General features: G+C 40.5%; 2 protein-coding genes across 2 annotated transcripts in view; one reads left to right on the top strand and one right to left on the bottom strand.

The window, feature by feature from the left end:
• Positions 1–14,640, bottom strand: part of plcb2 (phospholipase C, beta 2) — a 19,529-nt gene extending 4,889 nt beyond the window's left edge. Inside the window, exons 1-30 of the mRNA XM_057343118.1 lie at positions 14,407–14,640; positions 14,155–14,232; positions 13,283–13,351; positions 12,127–12,264; positions 11,212–11,291; positions 11,069–11,122; positions 10,911–10,986; positions 10,727–10,827; positions 10,475–10,638; positions 10,244–10,390; positions 9,678–9,835; positions 9,300–9,382; positions 9,122–9,206; positions 8,848–9,028; positions 8,326–8,399; positions 8,075–8,171; positions 7,859–7,943; positions 6,728–6,852; positions 6,387–6,538; positions 6,120–6,284; positions 5,948–6,047; positions 5,284–5,388; positions 5,142–5,197; positions 4,619–4,697; positions 3,757–4,170; positions 3,501–3,678; positions 3,291–3,417; positions 436–500; positions 271–301; positions 1–50 (exon numbers count right to left, since the gene is read on the bottom strand). The exon at positions 1–50 is cut by the window's left edge and continues 1 nt beyond it. Coding sequence (XP_057199101.1) covers positions 1–50; positions 271–301; positions 436–500; positions 3,291–3,417; positions 3,501–3,678; positions 3,757–4,170; positions 4,619–4,697; positions 5,142–5,197; positions 5,284–5,388; positions 5,948–6,047; positions 6,120–6,284; positions 6,387–6,538; positions 6,728–6,852; positions 7,859–7,943; positions 8,075–8,171; positions 8,326–8,399; positions 8,848–9,028; positions 9,122–9,206; positions 9,300–9,382; positions 9,678–9,835; positions 10,244–10,390; positions 10,475–10,638; positions 10,727–10,827; positions 10,911–10,986; positions 11,069–11,122; positions 11,212–11,291; positions 12,127–12,264; positions 13,283–13,351; positions 14,155–14,232; positions 14,407–14,490 — 3,401 coding nt within the window. The 5' untranslated portion in view covers positions 14,491–14,640. The remainder of the gene's footprint in view (positions 51–270; positions 302–435; positions 501–3,290; positions 3,418–3,500; positions 3,679–3,756; positions 4,171–4,618; positions 4,698–5,141; positions 5,198–5,283; positions 5,389–5,947; positions 6,048–6,119; positions 6,285–6,386; positions 6,539–6,727; positions 6,853–7,858; positions 7,944–8,074; positions 8,172–8,325; positions 8,400–8,847; positions 9,029–9,121; positions 9,207–9,299; positions 9,383–9,677; positions 9,836–10,243; positions 10,391–10,474; positions 10,639–10,726; positions 10,828–10,910; positions 10,987–11,068; positions 11,123–11,211; positions 11,292–12,126; positions 12,265–13,282; positions 13,352–14,154; positions 14,233–14,406) is intronic.
• Positions 14,641–16,443: 1,803 nt separating this feature from the next.
• On the top strand, positions 16,444–18,384 carry LOC130560844 (uncharacterized). Its single transcript, XM_057344892.1, has one exon. The coding sequence runs from the start codon at positions 17,131–17,133 to the stop codon at positions 17,704–17,706; it is 576 nt and encodes a 191-aa protein (XP_057200875.1). The 5' UTR covers positions 16,444–17,130; the 3' UTR covers positions 17,707–18,384.
• Positions 18,385–19,469: the final 1,085 nt, after the last annotated feature.

Genomic DNA, 19,469 nt, shown 5'->3' with positions numbered 1-19,469 from the left:
TGAGCTTTATCACTGTCAAGCTGATCAGTGCTTTGCTTTTCTTCATTCATAAATACAAATTAAAAATCACGTCTTACGTTCAAACATATATTCATAATAATATTGAATGAACACAAGCTTGATCTAAAGTAATTAAAAACTGGATCTGAGAGTTCAAATAAATCTACACACTAAAATACTATATTACATAAAATAACTTAAATCTAGATAAAAATAAATCCAAAACAATAAACTTTAGCAGCATGGTGGGAGTGTGTGATGTGTGCTCACTTTGTCCTTGTCTTGTCCTTCCTTCATGTCACTGAGAAAAAAAAAGAATAGTGTTCTTCTAAACTATTTTAACTGTATTCAGGAAAGACACACACACACACACACACCGAACATCACAACACCAGACCACACACCACACCAACACACACACACACACACACACACCTGTTGAGTGCCTTCATCTCGCTGCTGTGTTTCTCTGTGGCTATCTCCAGGAGTTTGGTCAAACGCTGTGACACAGGAAATACAGAACAGGAAACAGGAAGTCACACTTACACCAGAACACAACACACCAGCTGGTGCACACACACACACTGAACCAAACACTTTCACTCACATCCAACAAAACATGACTATACAGACTATCATTTCTTAAGTAATTGATGACTTATAATTGTTTGGCATTATTAACACATACACACTCCACAGTAAACACCGACATGACAATGTGCTCTCTTCCTTCAATCAAAGTGCTGATGCTAAAGTAAGTACATACTTTAAAGTGTGCAATAAGTCAGTATTGAGACCTACATCAGGTCCTGTTCTACACATTTGTGCAAATCATAAATATAATTTACAGTGAAAAGTAAATTATAATCATGACATATGTTGAGAGCTGAAGTGCTAGTGTCACCCTTCAGTGTATGAGTGATGGTTTAGTCTTTCATCTGAGGCCTGTCAGAGAGCTGTTGTGAGTGACGGCGCTCCATACCAGTGTGAGATTAATCCCCTGATCCCCTCATTCACATCAGCTGACTAACACACAGACACTAACACACATCAACATGATCCACTCCGAAATAGAGGCTGACATTTTTGGGGGGTTCCTGCGGTCACGTGACTGGAACGGGACAGGAAAAAATGTCAGCGGGAGTGGGCGGGACCGGGATTACACAAATTTACTTGGATATAAATAAATGTGTAATCTTCTGTTTGCTTTGGTGTGGCTGGTTAAGTGAATGACGTGCTCCACACACCCGTAACAATAAGACATCAAGACTAGATTACTGTAATGCACTGTTAGGTGGTTGCCCTGCAGGCTTATTACAAAAACTCCAACTGGTCCAAAACGCGGCAGCTCGAGTTCTTACACGTACAAAAAAGTATGAACATATTAGCCCGGTTCTGTCAACCTTGCACTGGTTACCTATAAAGCATCGCGTTAACTTTAAAATCTTGCTTATTACCTATAAAGCCTTACATGGTTTAGCTCCTCAGTACTTGAATGAACTCCTTTTGTATTACAGTCCTTCACGTGCATTACGCTCTCAGGCGTCCTGTCAGTTGGTAATACCTAGAATTTCAAAATCAAGTGCAGGTGGTAGATCCTTTTCCTATCTAGCGCCTAAACTTTGGAATAGTCTTCCCTGCACTGTCCGGGAGGCAGACACACTCTGTCAGTTTAAATCTAGACTAAAGACGCATCTTTTTAATCTTGCATACACTACTCTTCCATAATATAAATCTTTAGAGGGTTTAGGCTGCATTAGTTAGATCAACCGGAACCAAAAACACAACTGATGTACTTGTTGCATCAAAGAGTACAGAACAGTACTCTACTCTCAGCCAGTCTTGTCTCATTGTTCCAAGGTTACCACAGCGAGCAGGATGCAGTTCATGGCCTGACCTGATGGTAGAGCGGAGAATGGGAAGTGGGGACCTGACAAGAGCTGAGATGATAGAGCTGGATAAAGAAGGACGCGGTCTCTTGACATGTCTTCACCACAAAATTTCAAATGCTATTAGATTATTAATGATAATCTTAAACTATAATTTATTTTATTATTAAGTTTATTTATTTTATTTAGCCTTGTTGTGCAAGTTCTCTGGAGCTTGTGCAGAGGCAGCAGCTTTTGCCAGAGGGGAACTGGAATCCCCTGGTTGGGCCTGGGTTCTCCTGAGGTTTTTTTTCTCGATTAGAGTTTTGGGTTCCTCGCCACCGTTTGCATACTGTTTTTGCACTATCTGCCTGACCGGGGGGGCTGCTTTAGAATCTTAAAGTTTTACTTAATTAATATTGCATATAGGAATTTATTATCTGTTATATTTGACCTGTGCTTCTCTCTCCTTTATCCTAAATGTGTGCTCTCACTGAGCGTGTGTGTGTGTGCGTACTTGTCTGTGTACGTACGTGTGTGTGTGTGTGTGTGTGTGTTGGTGTTTGTGCGTGTTGTGTGTGTGGAGTGTTTTGTGTGTGGGTGTGTCTGTCTTCTGTGTTTTCAACCTTTTCTTGTTTTTGCAGGTACAACTTTGATTGTTTTGCTTGTAGTCAATGTGTCTCATGTACAGCTGCTTTGTAACAATGAAAATTGTAAAAGCGCTATATAAATAAAGTTGAGTTGAGTTGAGTAACAGTTGGTGGCGCTAATGCATCAAGTTGGTATGCCAACCACCAATAATATAAGAGAAGAAGGCGGTTTGCCCATCAGTATTGGGTAAGTTACTCTGAAAAAGTAATGAATTACTAGTAACTAGTTACATTTTCAATAGTGTAATTAGATTACTGTACAAATTACTCTCTCCAAAAGTATTTAATGACTTATTACTAATTACTTTCTATATCCTACATCAACCTTGATTCGTTAAGTGATTCAAGGATAGACATGAAGCATATCTTTTAATTCATTCAAATCAATAATAAATAACTACAGAAATTATTCAGCACACGACCAGCTTAAACCAGCACATGACCATCTTAAACCAGCACAAAGCAGCTTAAACCAGCACACGACCAGTTTAAACCAACACATGACCAGTTTAAACCAGCACAAACCAGCAAACCGGCATCAAAACATACCTAAGCAGCATATTCAGTTTTTTTCTACAGGGTAACTCAAACATTTCTCATCAAATCCAGATGATTCCACCTCTACAATCTACATTCGCTTCACACTTTTTTGTATCTCCTGAGCAATTTCATCAGAGAAATGTAAGAAGTGAGAAATGTCCTGAGCTATGAAGGAGAACACATCAACATCCCATCATAGTTTGTCATGATGACTTTGGAGATCTGTGGTTACCTCAGTGTTCTGCTGCTCTTTCTTATTCTTGGTCTGATCGTAGTGTTCCACCAGCACAGCTCTGAGATCGGTCTGAAGCTTCTGCTTGATGTCTGTGATCTGTTCGCTCGGCTCGGAACCTTCTGACCTGTGGAATCACACAGAAACAACAACAAGATCTTTCCAGCGCTCCAGAGAACTGAACGCTGGTGAAAGGTTTTGGGTTTTTACTTCTTAGCCGAGCTCTTCTTCTTCAACGCCTCCAACTGTTTGCTGTATTTCTGCGTCACTTCATCACGTTTCTTCTGAAACTTCTTCTCCATGTCCTTCAGGTCTTTCTCTTGTTTCTTGGTGACCTTCAGGAAGTTCTTGTGCTGCTGCAGTTCCTCACAGGTCACGGTGGGCGGGTCTGAAACGAGATCGGATCAAAGGTCAGCGTCTGTATGGGTCATCGGTCCGGTATCAGACGGGACCGGGTCTCGATCACCTGATGGGTCAGCAGGAGGCTCCTCTGCTTTGGGTTCGGCTTCTGGCTTCATTTCAGGCGCTGCTTCTGGATTTTCCTCTGGTTTTTGTTCTGGTTCTGCTTCTGGATTTTCCTCGGGTGCTGCTTCTGGATTTTCCTCGGGTTTTGCTTCGGGTGCTGCTTCTGGATTTTCCTCGGGTTTCGTTTCAGGGGCTGGTTCTTGATTTTCTTCTGGTTTTGCTTCAGGAGTTGGTTCTGGTTCTGGTTCAGGGGCTGGTTCTGGTTCTGGTTCAGGAGCTGGTTCTGGCTTTGGCTCCGGGGCTGGTTCTGGTTCAGGAGCTGGTTCTGGTTCAGGTTCAGGAGCTGGCTCTGGTTTTTCGTCAGGTTTTGGAGGTTCAGCGTCGCCCTCTGCCGGACTCTCAGAGGCTTTTGGTTCTGATATTAAGACAGAAAGTAATAAATACTGTTATGGTGACCAATGAGTTCTGATCTGGTTCTGTTTAGTTGGAAATATCATCAGATGTCATATTGAAGCAGTGCACTCACAAAAAGACATTTTTCCTTAGTCATTTTGTCTTCTTTTAAAGTACAAATATTTAAAATCAAGAAATGTAATCTCGTTGTGTGAAACAATGTAAATCAAGTGACTTTATATATTTTTTATTTAAAAAGAAAAATATCTGCAAACAGACAAATAAATTGGAGTTAAGTTAACCGAATGAAGTCGTAGCTTGAATTAAGTTTGGTAATGCTTTTTAGAAAACGAAACTTCATATCTTACTTAAAATGATTTTAGGAAAATGATGTTTCGATATTTGAGCTGGAAAACAAGACAAGTAAGACACTAAGTAAGAAACAGAGCGAGTGATGTGTGAAGATGCACCTGCAGGAGTCGCAGCAGTCGCAGCAGATGCAGCTCCATCAGCCAGAGGTAACTCATATTCAGACACGTATGTGGCGCTCTAGAGCATATTTTATATATTAGCATTGTTGCAAAGCAGCTTTACAGTAAATATTAGAGACAGAAGATACAGATACAGAGCTATAAAGAATTGATGGTACTATTGCTAGAGTCAAGTGAGAGTTATTATCTGTAGGTTTGTAATCAGAACATTATATTTTAATGCTACTGAGACAGCGTCTGTCACATTTTTCATAAGACGTACATTAGTACCTGTGAAAACAATAGAATAGCGTTGCTTTTGCAATAAATAAATGCATACATTAAAAATAGATTTTAGTTTGATATTGAGTTGAATTGAAAAGAATGGTGGAGAATGAAGAATGAAGTATTCTAGATTGTCATGTCACGTCACACTCTTGAATTCAGATGATGTTTGTAGGTCAATCAGCATAAAAGAGTTCAATACTGTACGTGTCTTTATTAAAGAATGTTTTCTTTCTACCTCTTGCTTCGGAGGCTTTGTAGTCTTGACAGGATTGAAAAGTGCGTCTGTGAAATCTAAAGGAAACGACACAAGTGCATGTTTGATGTTGCATTAGATGAAATGAACGGCGATATAAATGTGATGTACAGTGAGAGTTTACCAGCGAACGCAGCGGGAATATAATCCTTCACATCAATGTGGACGAACAGAGACGGCAGAGTCAGAGGCATATTACTCTCACAGCGCAAACAAATGTGCTGGAAACCTGCACACACACACACACACACAATACTTTACTATTCTAGATACTACAGTACTGTTGAACCTTACCATAGCAAATATGATATCATGTATACTGTATACTCCAGTTTACTGTAGCTGGTACTACAGAATACTGAAGTACAAGTGTAGACATTAATATACTACACTTCAGTATACTACACATTACTACAGTAAATATTAAAGAATACTTCGTTTAGTTCTCCATTCACTATAGTGAATACTACAGAATACAAGTGTAGTCCTGACTACAATATACTGCAGTAAATATTAAGGTGTACTGCAGTATATAGTACAGATAATACTATGGAATACTGTAGAAGGAGATAATAAACAATACAAGTAATTGTCATTACTATCATGTAGTACAGTATACTGTTACAGCTTACATTTGACTGTAGTGAATACTATAGCACTGTACAGTATTTATTCACGTGGGACATTATTATTCAATGAATAAGACACACAGAAGGGCTTCGTTGGTTCTGAATGTATTTATGAATCATGAAAAAATGTTTTGTTTATGTATAAAGAAGCGTTCTGACCTGTCTGAAGAGCGTCCAGTGGAATAATTCTGTGACCTATGAACTTTCCACTCTCCTCATGAACCACGATCCTGAGGTAAGCCATCTCCTGCAGCAGAATCTGTTCAAGAACATCATAAAGACCTTCAGCATCTGATATCATCACATGACACATCAGGAGAGGATCACAGACCTTCTCAAAGACGAAAGGCTCTTCGTTCCACTCCGGGTTGATGGCGTTGGGTGTCGCCGTCCATTTGGTACGAAACTTTTTCTTGGGGTCCTTCGGCAAACCGATGATTTCCACCTCCACTCCGGTTTTCACGTTCTTATCTGACAGGAACTGACCCGAGTAGATCTGAAAGTTGACAGGAGGAGCGGATAAAGACCACAAGTTTCTGAGCTGTTTGTCGAGCACAGAAGGATCCCATGTCTGGATTTTGTGTGTTGTGCGATTGACCTTGATGGTGAGCGTGCAGGCGATGATGGTGTCGAATCTTTCAGTGAAAGGATCAAACTTCTTGTCGCTTTTGCGAAGCATCTCGTGTTTGAGCAGGTACCCCGTCCTGCCGTTGAACTCGAACAGAGCCATGTTCAACTGCATGGGGAAATCTGCACACATGACAGTCACTCTCACACACAGCTCAACAAACTCAAAACAATACAATTACATTGCACACAAATACCATGAAAAAATTGGTGGAGCAGAAATATGAAATTATTTTAGTGCAGAAACACAGACCTACACACAATACACAAACATTTGCAGCTTTGGAGCTTGCATGTGTATCATCATCTCACCCATAGTCTGATAGTTGAGTGCCACAAACTGACAGCCTGCGGTCCAGAAGGGCTGAGGACTGTAGTTTGATGAATCCACACGTGTTCCTTTAGGATAGATCCGACTCATCTGCCTCTTATTATATCTACAGTCATCACTATAGGAAACACTGACACTCACTCATCCATATCATCACATCTACATCATCTCATCTGGTCTCATCTACATCCTCTGATCTGATCTCATCTATCACGTCATCAGATCAGATCTGATCTCATCTATTACAACATCTGATCTGATCTAATCTCATCAACATCATCTGATCTCATTTGATCCAATCTACATTATTTGATCATCCATTACATTATCTAATCGGATCTGATTTAATCTATTACAACATCTGATCTGATCTCATATACATCCTCTGATCTGCTTCATTTGATCTGGTCTCATCTACATCGTCTGATCTGATCTCATCTACGTCATCTGATCAGATCAGATCTGACCTACATCATATGATCTGATTTCATCTCATCTGATCGGATCGCATCCATCCATTACATAATCTACATCCTCTGATCTGATCTGATTTGATCTCATCAACATCATCTCATCTGATCTGATCTGAATCATCTTAACTTATCTGATCTCATCTCATCTCCATCAACTGATCTCATCTGCTTCATTTTATCTGGTCTCATCTACTGTACATCGTCTCATCTGATCTGATTTCATCTCATCTCATCTGATCTCATCCATCCATTACATCATCTGATCTGATCTACATCATCTCATCTCATCTGCATCATCTGATCTGACCTGAATCATCTTAACTTATCTCGTCTGTTCTCATCTCCATCAACTGATCTCATCTGCTTCATTTTATCTGATCTGATCTGATCTCATCTCATCTCATCTACATCATCTGATATGATCTTATCTAATCTGATCTTTTACATCACTTGATCTGATCTAGATCAACTGATCTCATCAAATCTACACCATCTGATCTGATCTCATCTCATCTACATCATCTGATCTACTATATCTTCTGATTTGATCAGATCTCGTTTGATCCGATCTACTATATCATCTGATGTGATCTAGCTTGTCAATTTGTCTGAGAAGTGATTTGTAGAAGTGAAGGATACTCCACCCAGTCGACAGCGTTCTTAGCGATCAGACTCTCGCCTTTGGTTTCCACAAATGAGGAGATGACATAACTCCTGTTCTTTTCTGTAATCAGATATGAGACCTTTAGAGTTTGACGACAGCAGTCATAAGGACACTCGTTCATCACGAGTCGATGTCGTCCTGATCACATGCATTATGGGATTGATGTACTGTATGTTTATCGTTTCACTCACTGATTGCGTTCTCAAATGAGATGAATTTGTTGGGCTGAACGTAGTTGACAATCGCTGACATCTCCTCAAAGGCTGTGACTTCTTGTCCAGCGGTACCCTGAGGAGAAACACCACATCACACACATTTACATGTTCAGATGATTTCTTCAACGGAACTAAAAGCTTCCTAAAGAGAGAGAATCTCTCTTTTGAGGTTTGAACCTCGCTCATGTGCTAACCACTGCACCACAAAACATCAGACACAAGTTCACCTCGTCAGAGTTCTTCATCTTCTCTTCATCTTGTTCATCGTGATCGTCGTGTTCTTCGTGATCATCATGACCGTCTGTATCACATAAATAATCACAACATCAGTTATCACAGTGTGTGTGTGTGTGTGTGCGTGTACTTGTACATCTATATTTGTGAGGACTGGTTTGAGTTGTAGACCAGCGGTGTGAGGACAAGGAGAGTAAAGTGAGCACATTTTGGCCGGTCCTCACTTCCAGAGACCCCTTTAAAGGGCTGTTTGAGGGTGAAGACTTGGTTTTAGGCTTTAGGTTATAATCAGGTTTAGGGTCAGGGTTAGGGTCAGGGTTAGGGTCAGGCATGTAGTTCTGATGGTTAGGGTGACGGGCTAGATATTGCATTGCGTCAACGTATGTCCTCATAAAGATAGCTGCGCAAACATGTTTGCGTGTGCGTGTGCGTGTGATCAGACACAGTATGTGTGCGTATGTGTGTGTGTGTGATCATAAAGGTAATTGATATGTATGTGTGTGTGTTGAGTTGACCGTGATGATGTGCGTCGTGTCCGTCAGCGGGGGCATGGTGGGGGTCCGCTGCAGGATTCTCAACACTCTCTGTCTTCTTCGCAGTCTCTTGTTTATGCGGAGCAGTGCTGCTCTTCTTGTTCTTGATGAGAATTTTACACATCAGCTCAGACGGACTCGGGATGGGATGGCCTGGCTTCAGCTGAAAACCAAAACAGAGTTTGTCATTTCATTTCGCTTGAGAAATCAAGGGTGTACAAATCCATGAGAACTTGAAGAAGAACGCTGAACTCACGGGATATTTGTCCAGCGGATCAATGAGCAGTTTATCTCCAAATATAGCCCTGCAGTGATGAGCCATCTTCTCCTGTTGCTTTACTCTGAAGAAACACAAGCACAATACACACGGGACCTGACCTCAGACATGATCCAACCTGCCGAATGAGGATCCAAATGATTCAAACGTGTCTCACGTGTCGACGTGGTTCTCAAAGGAAAGCACGACTGGATACGGAGAAGTTTTGAAGGCGCTCTCATTGATAGCTTCAATAACATCCTGACAGAGAAAAACAGCCTCATCAGTATTGTTGCTTACAGGTGCCTCTCATATCTCAGAGTCTTCTTAAACCTCAGGTTTTCTGTCATTTCTATTGTGGGATGTGGGAATTTCAACTTGTTACGTTCCAAGCGACATTTTTGTTGTTCTTTCATGAATATTTGAAGAATGTTATGTGTTTGAAGGTTGGGCTCATATCCCGATTCTCACAATCTGACCCGAATGTAGCATGTGCCCAACCACCTCCACTACACATCCCAGAATATCAGACAGCGCTCAGACTGGAGAAACGGACCTTAAACAAGATCTCAGTTGTCATGGTGAAGCCGTGGGTGATGATTGGCTCTTCATCTGGAGGTTTGCCTTTCCAGCAATCCAGCTCGAGACAGCGACACCCGGCGAGCAGACACTGACGGTACATCTCAGGAGACGAGACTCCCGTCAGCTGACCCGCTACACACAAACACACACACAAAACCAACCTGTCCCTCATCCGACATTTCTCTTGGTTTCTTCCCGTCACGTGGTTTTACCAAATCATGTCAAAGTCGCTAACGTGATTTGTTGAACATTTCTTTGGAGGCATTTTGCAGAAGTGAATACACTGCGCATGACAGTAAACCAATTCTCTACACGTGAAGCCAAATTTAGAAGATACATTTCTTTTATGAAATTGGAGATAAATTTGATCTTTTTGAAACATTTTTGAAACATGACAGAAAAATCTAAATACATATATGACAATTATTATATTGGATATATTAATTGTAGGAATCAAAAATGAAAATAATAATCACAGGACATATTTTACACAGTATCTTCATTTGTGTTTGGATAAACTTGTGTTGAGAGGTGCTTCACCTGTGAGATATGTGTTGTGAGATGACTTGACAAAGTAATGTCCGATGGGTTGTGTCATGTCGTGACTCTGTGCTAGTTTGTCCAAATGCACCACCGACGTTTCAGAGCCCATCAAATAAAACATTAAACCCTCGGGAGATATCTGACCTGAAGGAGAACACCATTGCTCATCACTGCACTTCTTTAAAACCTCGCTCTCAGATTTCTGGTTGATTTGAGGACAGAACTCACCTCGACTGGCGTTGGAGGAGCTGGGCTCATATTTCTCGATGAGGGTCTTCATCTGATCGGGTCTGGCGGGTGGAAACAGCTCCTGATTGAGACGAGGGTCTCGCTGCTTCTCGTTCAGAAACTTGGCCAGCATCTCCTTGGTCATGAAACCTTTTCCTTTGGTGCTGTGGGTGTCAGAATCCAACATCGCGTGAGTGATGATGATGAAGGGGTAAGTGATGTCTGTGTGCTTAGAGATGTTGAGAAACTCACAAGGACGTGAAGATTTCATTGATTTCTGGTCTGGGACAGAGATGCATCAGGAAGGTTTTGAACGCGGCCTCGGTGAACACATCTAACTTGATGGTGTCAAACTACACAACACAAGATACTGTGTTCAGTTAATTCTGCACACGCGCGCGCACACACAACCACAACTGAACACACACACACACACCTTTCCTTTCGGTAGATTGGCCGCTGTCAGCGCCTGTTCAACTCTCTTCTTATCAGCAGGAAACATCTTATAGATACTGAGACACGTCACGTCATCATTATTATACACAGATGTCATACAAACACTAATATTTTCCATCATTCAATATTAGTCTTTACATTTTAACAGGGATTTTTCCATCCTTATTGGTCTGCAGCGTGAGTCGAACATACCTGATCAAATGGGAACAAACATATCAAACTATTGGAAATAATATTTAATCGAATAAAACCGACAGATAGTCCGATTGAAAAGTGCTCACAGTTTCTCCAGGAAGAACTGTCTGCAGGCGTTTGCTCTCATGGTGTTGTACGCAATCGCCAGAATGTCATCAGCCCATTGCTGTACCAGAGTAAAAGTGAGGTAAAAGTTCACGATTTATTGATCATATTTACATATTGCAATAATATCGCTATGGTACAGTAAATCTTTTTGATCAGGAATATGTGATAATGTGAAATGATTGGTTTCATCTTAAGGCTGGAATACACTACAAGATTTTCAGTCTGGAGTTGTTGCAGAACGTCTGCGCCAGTCTGCAGATTTGATCATGTATTGTTTTCCATGCAAACGTTCAAAAAGTCTGCAAGTGTACGATGTCTAGTTTTTTTAAAAGCTTTTCAGGTTGTAAAAGTCTTGTAGTGTATTCCAGCCTTTACCAACATAAACAAAGGTTACTGAATTCAGACTGCGATACCAAGTTCAACCGCCGGATGTCAGTGTGCCACACTCTTTCTTTAAATGCCACCAAACTACAGGACCCATTCAACCCATTATTTTCTACAATTATTATACAGTAAAATAATAATACAAATGAATATGAACATAAATGAAATAAAATATAAATAGTTATATTATTAGACACTAGCCGAACACAAACCGGAAGTTAAATGGGACTTTCGTCAGTCTGTGCTGTGAAATATTCGTCCAGCAGAGAGGAAAACACAACTCATGTGCAGTGCAGGTTATTAGTGGCAGGATATGAAAATCATAAACTAATAAACTCCAAACCACAAAGACCAGAGGCTGCTTTTAATGGAGCATTAGTCCTCGTAATGTACGACTGCTGTCAGAGATGAATATGAACCTCACATTTTCTCTTGTTTTACTCTGTTCACTACATTCATAGTCTGATTTGATTGAACAAAATGAGTGCATGGCTACTGTTTCTTCATACCTGGGCAACTTCTTTTGCGGCAAAGAAGTTGAGATATGTCAGATTGACGGTGTCAGAGCCCGTGACGATGGTCAGCGTTTTGGCCAGATGATGGCTGTCGGGAAAATCCATGTTGAAGACATTACGAACTTTTTGGTGCTGTGGAAATAATGAAAGAGCTCAATAATTATAAGACTATTATATATGACAATAAATTGTAACAAATTCTTTAAAAAAAGACACACGGAGAGATGGAAATACAGACAGACAGGCCGACAAAGAAAGAGACAAACAGAGATATACAGACAGACAGATCCACAGGCAGACAGACAGAGCGAGACAGAAAAGATTGTGATTGGTCAAAAGAAACTTAGAATAATACAATTCTTTCCTTAAAATAGACTTTTCAAAGCCAAGAACATTAGAAATAGTGATACATGTGAATAAATGATTGAACAATTCCATGACAGTCAATTTTGATGAATAATGTTTCATTGTACAAGCGCCGGGAAGGTCCTGGCTTGAACGTCTCATGCGCGTCGTCTGCTTTGCATACATGAGCCATCAACAAGAGAAAACCCAGACCGGCAAACAAATCTGGATTCATGCAAATGAGCAAAGCTAGATGTAAGAGGTCAACAGCTGTGTGTGTGTGTGTGTGTGTGTGTGTGTCTGTGTGTGTGTGCGTGTGCGTGTGCGTGCGTGCGTGCGTGTGTGTGCGTGTGTGTGCAAGAGAGACCTCAAGCAAAACAGATATACATTTTCCTCATGATATCGTTTTTACAACAAATAATTTAAATAAAGTCATAAGGTTTCAAATGGTACGTAAACGTTTTAAACTATCAGCTAAGCAGAAGTGAGAAGCGTGGTAAGGATTAAAACAGTGTTTCCTGTAGGTGTGTGCGTGCGCGTGCGTGCGTGTCGTGGGGTCTGGATGAGAAACTGTGAGACTTTTCGAGACACAGAAAGTGTGTTCCGGCTCACGCTGTGTAAATAGATGATGACGGTGCATTGAATGGCGCTTTTGCAAGGCAAATTCACACAAATCCTCAAAAGCAACAATCCGTTCAAACGCCAGCACTCACACTGAAGGACTTCGGGTGTCTTCATTCAGATATGAACATACGTATGCAACAAAAGCACATTATATAACACACGCATGACACATGACACATACTTTGGGGAGTTTGGCGTATTTTCCTGCTCTTGTGTCCCTGATGGTCGCAACATCCAGAAGTTCAGTTTCCTACAAAACACGAGAGAGACACGATGTCATATGACACACGTCAAACACACAACTGGACCAATGCATTCAAAAATAAGCCGATGAAAACGATATAACAAACTCAAGATGTTATTCTGAAGGTGTTAAAACTAACAGGTTTAACGAGACAAGACTAAGACAACCACCTCAGAATAGTTAATAGTTACTATTTTTTTGTTTGAATAATTTCAGTAAGAAGACCATAACAAACACACAAATCAACAATACTTGTGTTTAATATGATCATTTATCCATAGCAATGAAAATGAATCTTTACTTCCAGACATTAAAAAGATGATTTAGACACCGGGTTCTGTGTGTGTTTTTGTGTTTGTAGAAGTCATGTTTATAAGCGGTTGTCATGTACATTAAGAGCACATTAATGTTTCATACAGGATGATTCTCTGCCCACACAAGCTTCTGGCTAAAACCTCTGTAAATGCTCAACTGTAACACTTCCAACCCACAGAAGCACAAATCAATAGAGAGAGAGAGAGAGATTGGGTTACTTTAAAATAACAATTAACTTACATTATACACATTTAAATAGATAATTTTCAAATGTTGACATTTATAACATTTTGATAGTGTAAATAGTAAATAAAAACAAAAGCAAAAATCATTTGGTTGACATGTTTTGATGACTGCACGTGAATATGGTCATTATTCATTAGCGTAGTTTATGATTTCATGAAAGCTTGGTATTTCTATCCAGTGTCAACATCTTACTAACACGTAATAACCCAGAGCAGTAAATACTTGTCTGATGTAAGTAAATGTCTTACTTTACTCTGATTGGTCCAGACGAGATAAAATCCTTTCGGATCCATCTTCATGGTGACCGGGATGGTTTTTTTGGAGTCCTGTGAGGATTACACCAAACTATTAAACCTCGTACACGAACAACAACGAATCAGACATGAATCTGTCAGATGAAACCATGCACACGAGACACATGGACAACTTGATTTTGTTTTTAAAAAGCGTCATCAAATATAATAATAGTATAATAATAGTAAATCTCATAGTCTGCTTACCTCTTTCCATTTTGTAAATCTGTCTCCCTTCACAAGATACTCTTTGACGTCGGGTTCCTTCAGCGAGTAGCGATTTTTACTCATTTTGGACACAATGTTGTGGTCTAACGCTTTAATCCTGAAGTCATGGTGCCGGGTTAACCTGAAGGACTTCTGAGGAACTCTGCCAAAATCAGTTTGTAAAGCGTCCAGCCTTCAATATGCATTGCAAATGAGTGTTCTGAGCCCAACCCTGCTCACCTTTACTGTATTTACAGTACACACACTCAATTAAACAACTACACCAGATCTGATCATCAGCCTTTCCCAGGCCAAACACAAAAAAATCTAGGAAATTCTAATGGGTTTAATGGTTCTGATGGGAGTTGTGTTGGTTTTAATGGAAACTATGATGGTGTCTGTGGGTTTCCACTGGTAATGTGTTGGTGGATGTCATCTGACAGTTGGGAGCCAATAGAACTCAATTAAATCATTAAACCATACTGGAATAAGACCAATAACACATTACATGAGGACATTTGGTACTGGTTTTAATGGTAAATAGCTGATGGTTTACAATGGTGTTTGTAATGGAAACCATTAGCATTTCTAGTTTTTCAGCAGTGTACCACATGTGTTTTTAAAATGTTATTAATCAAAACAATAAAGATCATGATGATAAAAAGGAAAGTTTTAACATAAATGAACAAGGGCACTAAATGATTTCTAATGAAAGTTTGAAATAAACTTCATCTCACTGACTCTTCTGTTTCTGAGGGTGTGCGTGTGTGTGTCACAGATACTCTGTATATCAATAAAGAAATATCTATACATCTAAACTGATTTGAATTCATTACTCAAAAACGTGCTTGTGGTAAAATGGTCACTTTTCGAGATTAAAGTGGACCAAAATGAGAGAGAATTAGCTGCAGTGTGGTTAACAATGATGTCCATGTAGTTTGGCTAATAGTCAAATAAGAGCATCAGCGATGCTGACGGATGTAAATCATCACGGAGGACGTTACCATGACAACTCAAAACAGAAATATCTCAACTTTTCGACATTTAACACAACCATGAGTGGAAAACTTTCATATTCCATTTAAATATGAATTCAATTAATACAATAAACATAATTGTTCAACCTAACCTTCACAAAAACCCGTTGACATGATCAGATTTAATCATTTCTAATAGACAGGACTTTAAATGTCATTTTTTTCAATGTTTTGGTTATGTTAGTGATCGGTCTATATTGTCGCTGATTGTGGTTGTACACAGACACACACACACTTCAGGTGTGGATCTGACCTCAGTCTCACAGTGATGGTGTGGTCATCAGCGCTTTGATGTGACAGAACGATTGGTTCCTGCCCTTCATCCCATCAGGGCTATCATGCATCATGGCGTAATATTTAAAACGCTTAATATGATTGGCTTGTTAAACAGCTGACTGATTCCATTGAGCTGTCCAATCACAGAAGAGAGGAATCACGTGAATAACAAGCATAAAGTAATCTAGACAAAATGACTTATTTGTTTTAATGTCAAAATTGATCTGTTTATTATTGACTATAATGAGATGATAACAGACTATTACTGAAAACAAATGATTATTCATGTTACGCTAACATTTACAAAACCATGGCCAAAAAATCACGACACTTCATGAGCAAACATTGTCAACCGAAGCCACCTACAAATGATAGAAAAACAGAAGCAATCTTATCATATGAATTAAAAACAGTCCGAATGCATAATGTGATTATTGTTTATTAAATAAAATAAAGGCAAAGTATCAGAAGACTTCTTTGTTTGAGATCAAATATTCATTGCAGAATTAGGAGTGATACACGATTCACCAAAAGCATTTTAGTGCAACATTTCTATGGCAAAAGCACATTATGTAGATGATATTATATTAAAGATAGTTATTCTTGTGAATGCAAGGTATTCTTTGATTGACAGGACATAAGGTGTAACTCTCCATGGTGCTGAACTCACGCGAGGCAAAACAATGACGTCATTATCAACATGGATCAAACCATTAAAAACCATTGAATACTTTAATTAATAAGACGTTTAAATGAAATTCATCCGTATGAAAACTAAACGTTCGAAAAAACAAATCGTATATATTTTAAAGCTGAAAGATTTTCTTCATTTCCAATGCGCTTTATATTGATCTGCTCTGCATTATATACTGTATTCGAACGCCTACTAATGGCCATTTTAAAAAAGAGTTACGAAATCTTAAATGACCTGAAGAGCATCGCGTGCTGGCCCTTTAAGATCCTCCTCCTCTCGTGTATTTTCAGCTGATCAAGCCTCTTGTTCAGCTGAATAACAGAGAGAGAGAGAGAGAGAGAGCGCGCGCGCGATCTGTGTACTGTATGATCTCTCTCATCACCCTCAAACCTCTCGAATCCATCCCATGATATTTCGATCAGAAACATCGCCGTCTTCGGGGAAAGAGAGCTACGCTGGATGCTGGAAAACGCCAGAAGGTTCAGCATCATCCTGCGTCCTGAAGCGCAACATCATCCTGATGGAGTTTTAAGTCATTTCGGGCGCCATGAATGAAAGGAAATCCGTTTAACCACAAACCGAGCGGGATTCGAGCCGAACCCACTGCGACCTCCGCGCATCTTCGTTTTCAGAGGCTCTGACCACCAACAGCCTTTCAAGACGGACGGGGTCGTAGAGCATCGAGGGAAAAACCGAGGCAATCGGGACAGGGACTACATGCCCAACATGGAGAGGGGGAAACCGGCCACCTACACGGGAGACAAGAAGGCAAAGATGGCAGCGAAGACCAATAAGAAGTGGGTAAGACTGGCCACCGTGTTCGCCTATGTGTTATCCGTGTCTCTGGCGGCGATCATACTGGCCATCTATTACAGTCTCTTGTGGAAACCGGCCGGGCCGTCTTCAGGAAAACCCGATACCCCGAACAACAGCACCACGGGCAACTTGGAGAACGGCAACGGGACAGAAATCAACGGCACACAGGCGGATCTCTTCAATGTCAACGGCACGGGATCCAACGCGTCCGAGGTCAAGACGCACCGCGGGAGGGAGGCCAGGTCCCTCTCCAAAAGTGCGCACTCCGAATCCGGGAATCTCTACAAGTACACACTTGCTCACATCGCAGACAGACAGACTGATGTCAAAGATCCTTCCCAGACCCGTTCGGCTAAAGACGTCCACGGAGATCTCCAGACGATGCGCTGGGATGCCAAAGACGAGACATCTTTTGAGGACGCCTCTCGGTCGAAAAGACAGAATCGGTTTGTGTCGGACGCGGACAACCTGCAGTGAAACAATTAAGATGGGCCTTTGGACCGTGAACGTACAGCAGTGCTGCGGATCCGACACGAGACAGACAGGCCGCCGTCCGGTGCGCGTGGAGACGCGGAGGCAGCAGCGGGTGCATGGACACCGACACCATAGCAAAGGCGCAAATAGTGTTTAAACCTCCTATAAATTAACATATAATCTGAATAACCTTCTCGTTTTGCCTTAAACTGGCATGGTGGACATTTGCAAGGATACCGGGGTTGATCTTTTTGGAGCGTAATAGTCCCAAAACTCGCCTGCTGGCTGTCATGTATAATGCGTGTTTATAAGAAACATCCATCCAAAGACTGACCATTCATCACAATGCCTTTATTTAAACAGCCATTTTTGGGGGTGGGGGGGCAAGCTTTTAAAACTATATCTCTAAAAGCTTGCATGAAGTTCAGATAAATCCAGGATTCTTATGTTAGAGGAGCCTGTGTCAATGCTCAGGTATGTGCAGATATCCAGCGTAAATCTGTTGTTTAGTGATGTACATACGTGCGCTCACGATGATGGAAACGTTTAGCGTTGCTAGATCGTTTTTACAACAATATTGTACCATAGGTGCAGAATATATCACCGTAACGGTAAATAAACTACCTTGTACAATGCCTTGTATATGCTTTGTGACATGATAAACATTAGAATGGCTTACTTCGTTCCTTCATTACGGATAAACAGTTCAGAAGATGGATTTCATTTGCCTAAAACGCATCATAGCTTTAGAAAATAATGACACTCATACAGATGTATCAATACAGAAAGTCTGTTGTTATATAAGTAAACATGTGCTGCACATCCATCATCAGATTAAAAACACTCTCTTAGTGGCGGTAAAGCCTAGTAAATCATGGATTAACCCTTGACAACCAAATCTTAAAATATATACAAATTCCTGCTTTAGAACGACTCGTATTAAAACACGCCACCAGGCTTGCTTTTTTAAGTATATTCTTTTTTTAAAGTCATTTTTATGGGTCAGATCGAGTGAAAACAGCTCTCTGAGGTACACATTCTCACGTTCTACTGGCCTCATCAGACTCCTGTGTCATTCCGGACTCATGTAGTGGTCTATTCATGCTTTGCCGTGTTTCTTTCTCTCCTCCAGCGCACTAAAGCGAGTGCTGAAGATTTATTGATTCTCTGTACTCGAGTCAAAAGCAGGACTTACACAATCCTGCTCTATCTTCAGCTCTCTGACCCTCAACACTCTTACATTTACATTCATGCATTTGGCAGACGCGTTTATCCAAAGCCACTCACATTGCATTATACTATACAATTGTTTCTGAGTATGTGCGATCCCTGGGATTGAAACCATAACCTTGGTGTTGCTAACACCACGCTCTAACCACTGAGCCACATGCTGGAGAATAACACTATCAGCATTTAGAAGCCAAGAGAACATAACACACACACTAGAAGCCAAGAGAACACACCTCCATGTCCTAGTGACAATCTGCTCGCCAAAGAGACTTGCGACTCAAAGATCATCCCGTAAATCTGAATCAAATAGATGAATCTTAACTTTGGGTTTGATGTCGTCTGTATCTGCAGGTTCGGATGTCTTGCAAAAATTGTGAGATTTCTTCTTTTTGAAATACTATAGCTGGTTATGGATTTAAATGAATTTAATAATAACCCAGCACAGCATAGCAACCACCCCCTGGCAACCGTCCATATCACCTCAGCATTGCAATAGTAGTGTGTTTGCAAAAACTTTAGCAGTTTATTTATTTTAT

Source organism: Triplophysa rosa, linkage group LG10 (assembly GCF_024868665.1).
Source record: "Triplophysa rosa linkage group LG10, Trosa_1v2, whole genome shotgun sequence".
NCBI classification, from domain to species: domain Eukaryota; kingdom Metazoa; phylum Chordata; class Actinopteri; order Cypriniformes; family Nemacheilidae; genus Triplophysa; species Triplophysa rosa.
The sequence above is the reverse complement of the archived record's forward strand: the minus strand, read 5'-3'. Positions and strand labels throughout refer to the sequence as shown.

Excerpts from the sequence above, each read along its gene's own strand:
- LOC130560844 (XM_057344892.1), top strand. The coding sequence starts at position 17,131 with ATGCCCAACATGGAGAGGGGGAAACCGGCCACCTACACGGGAGACAAG.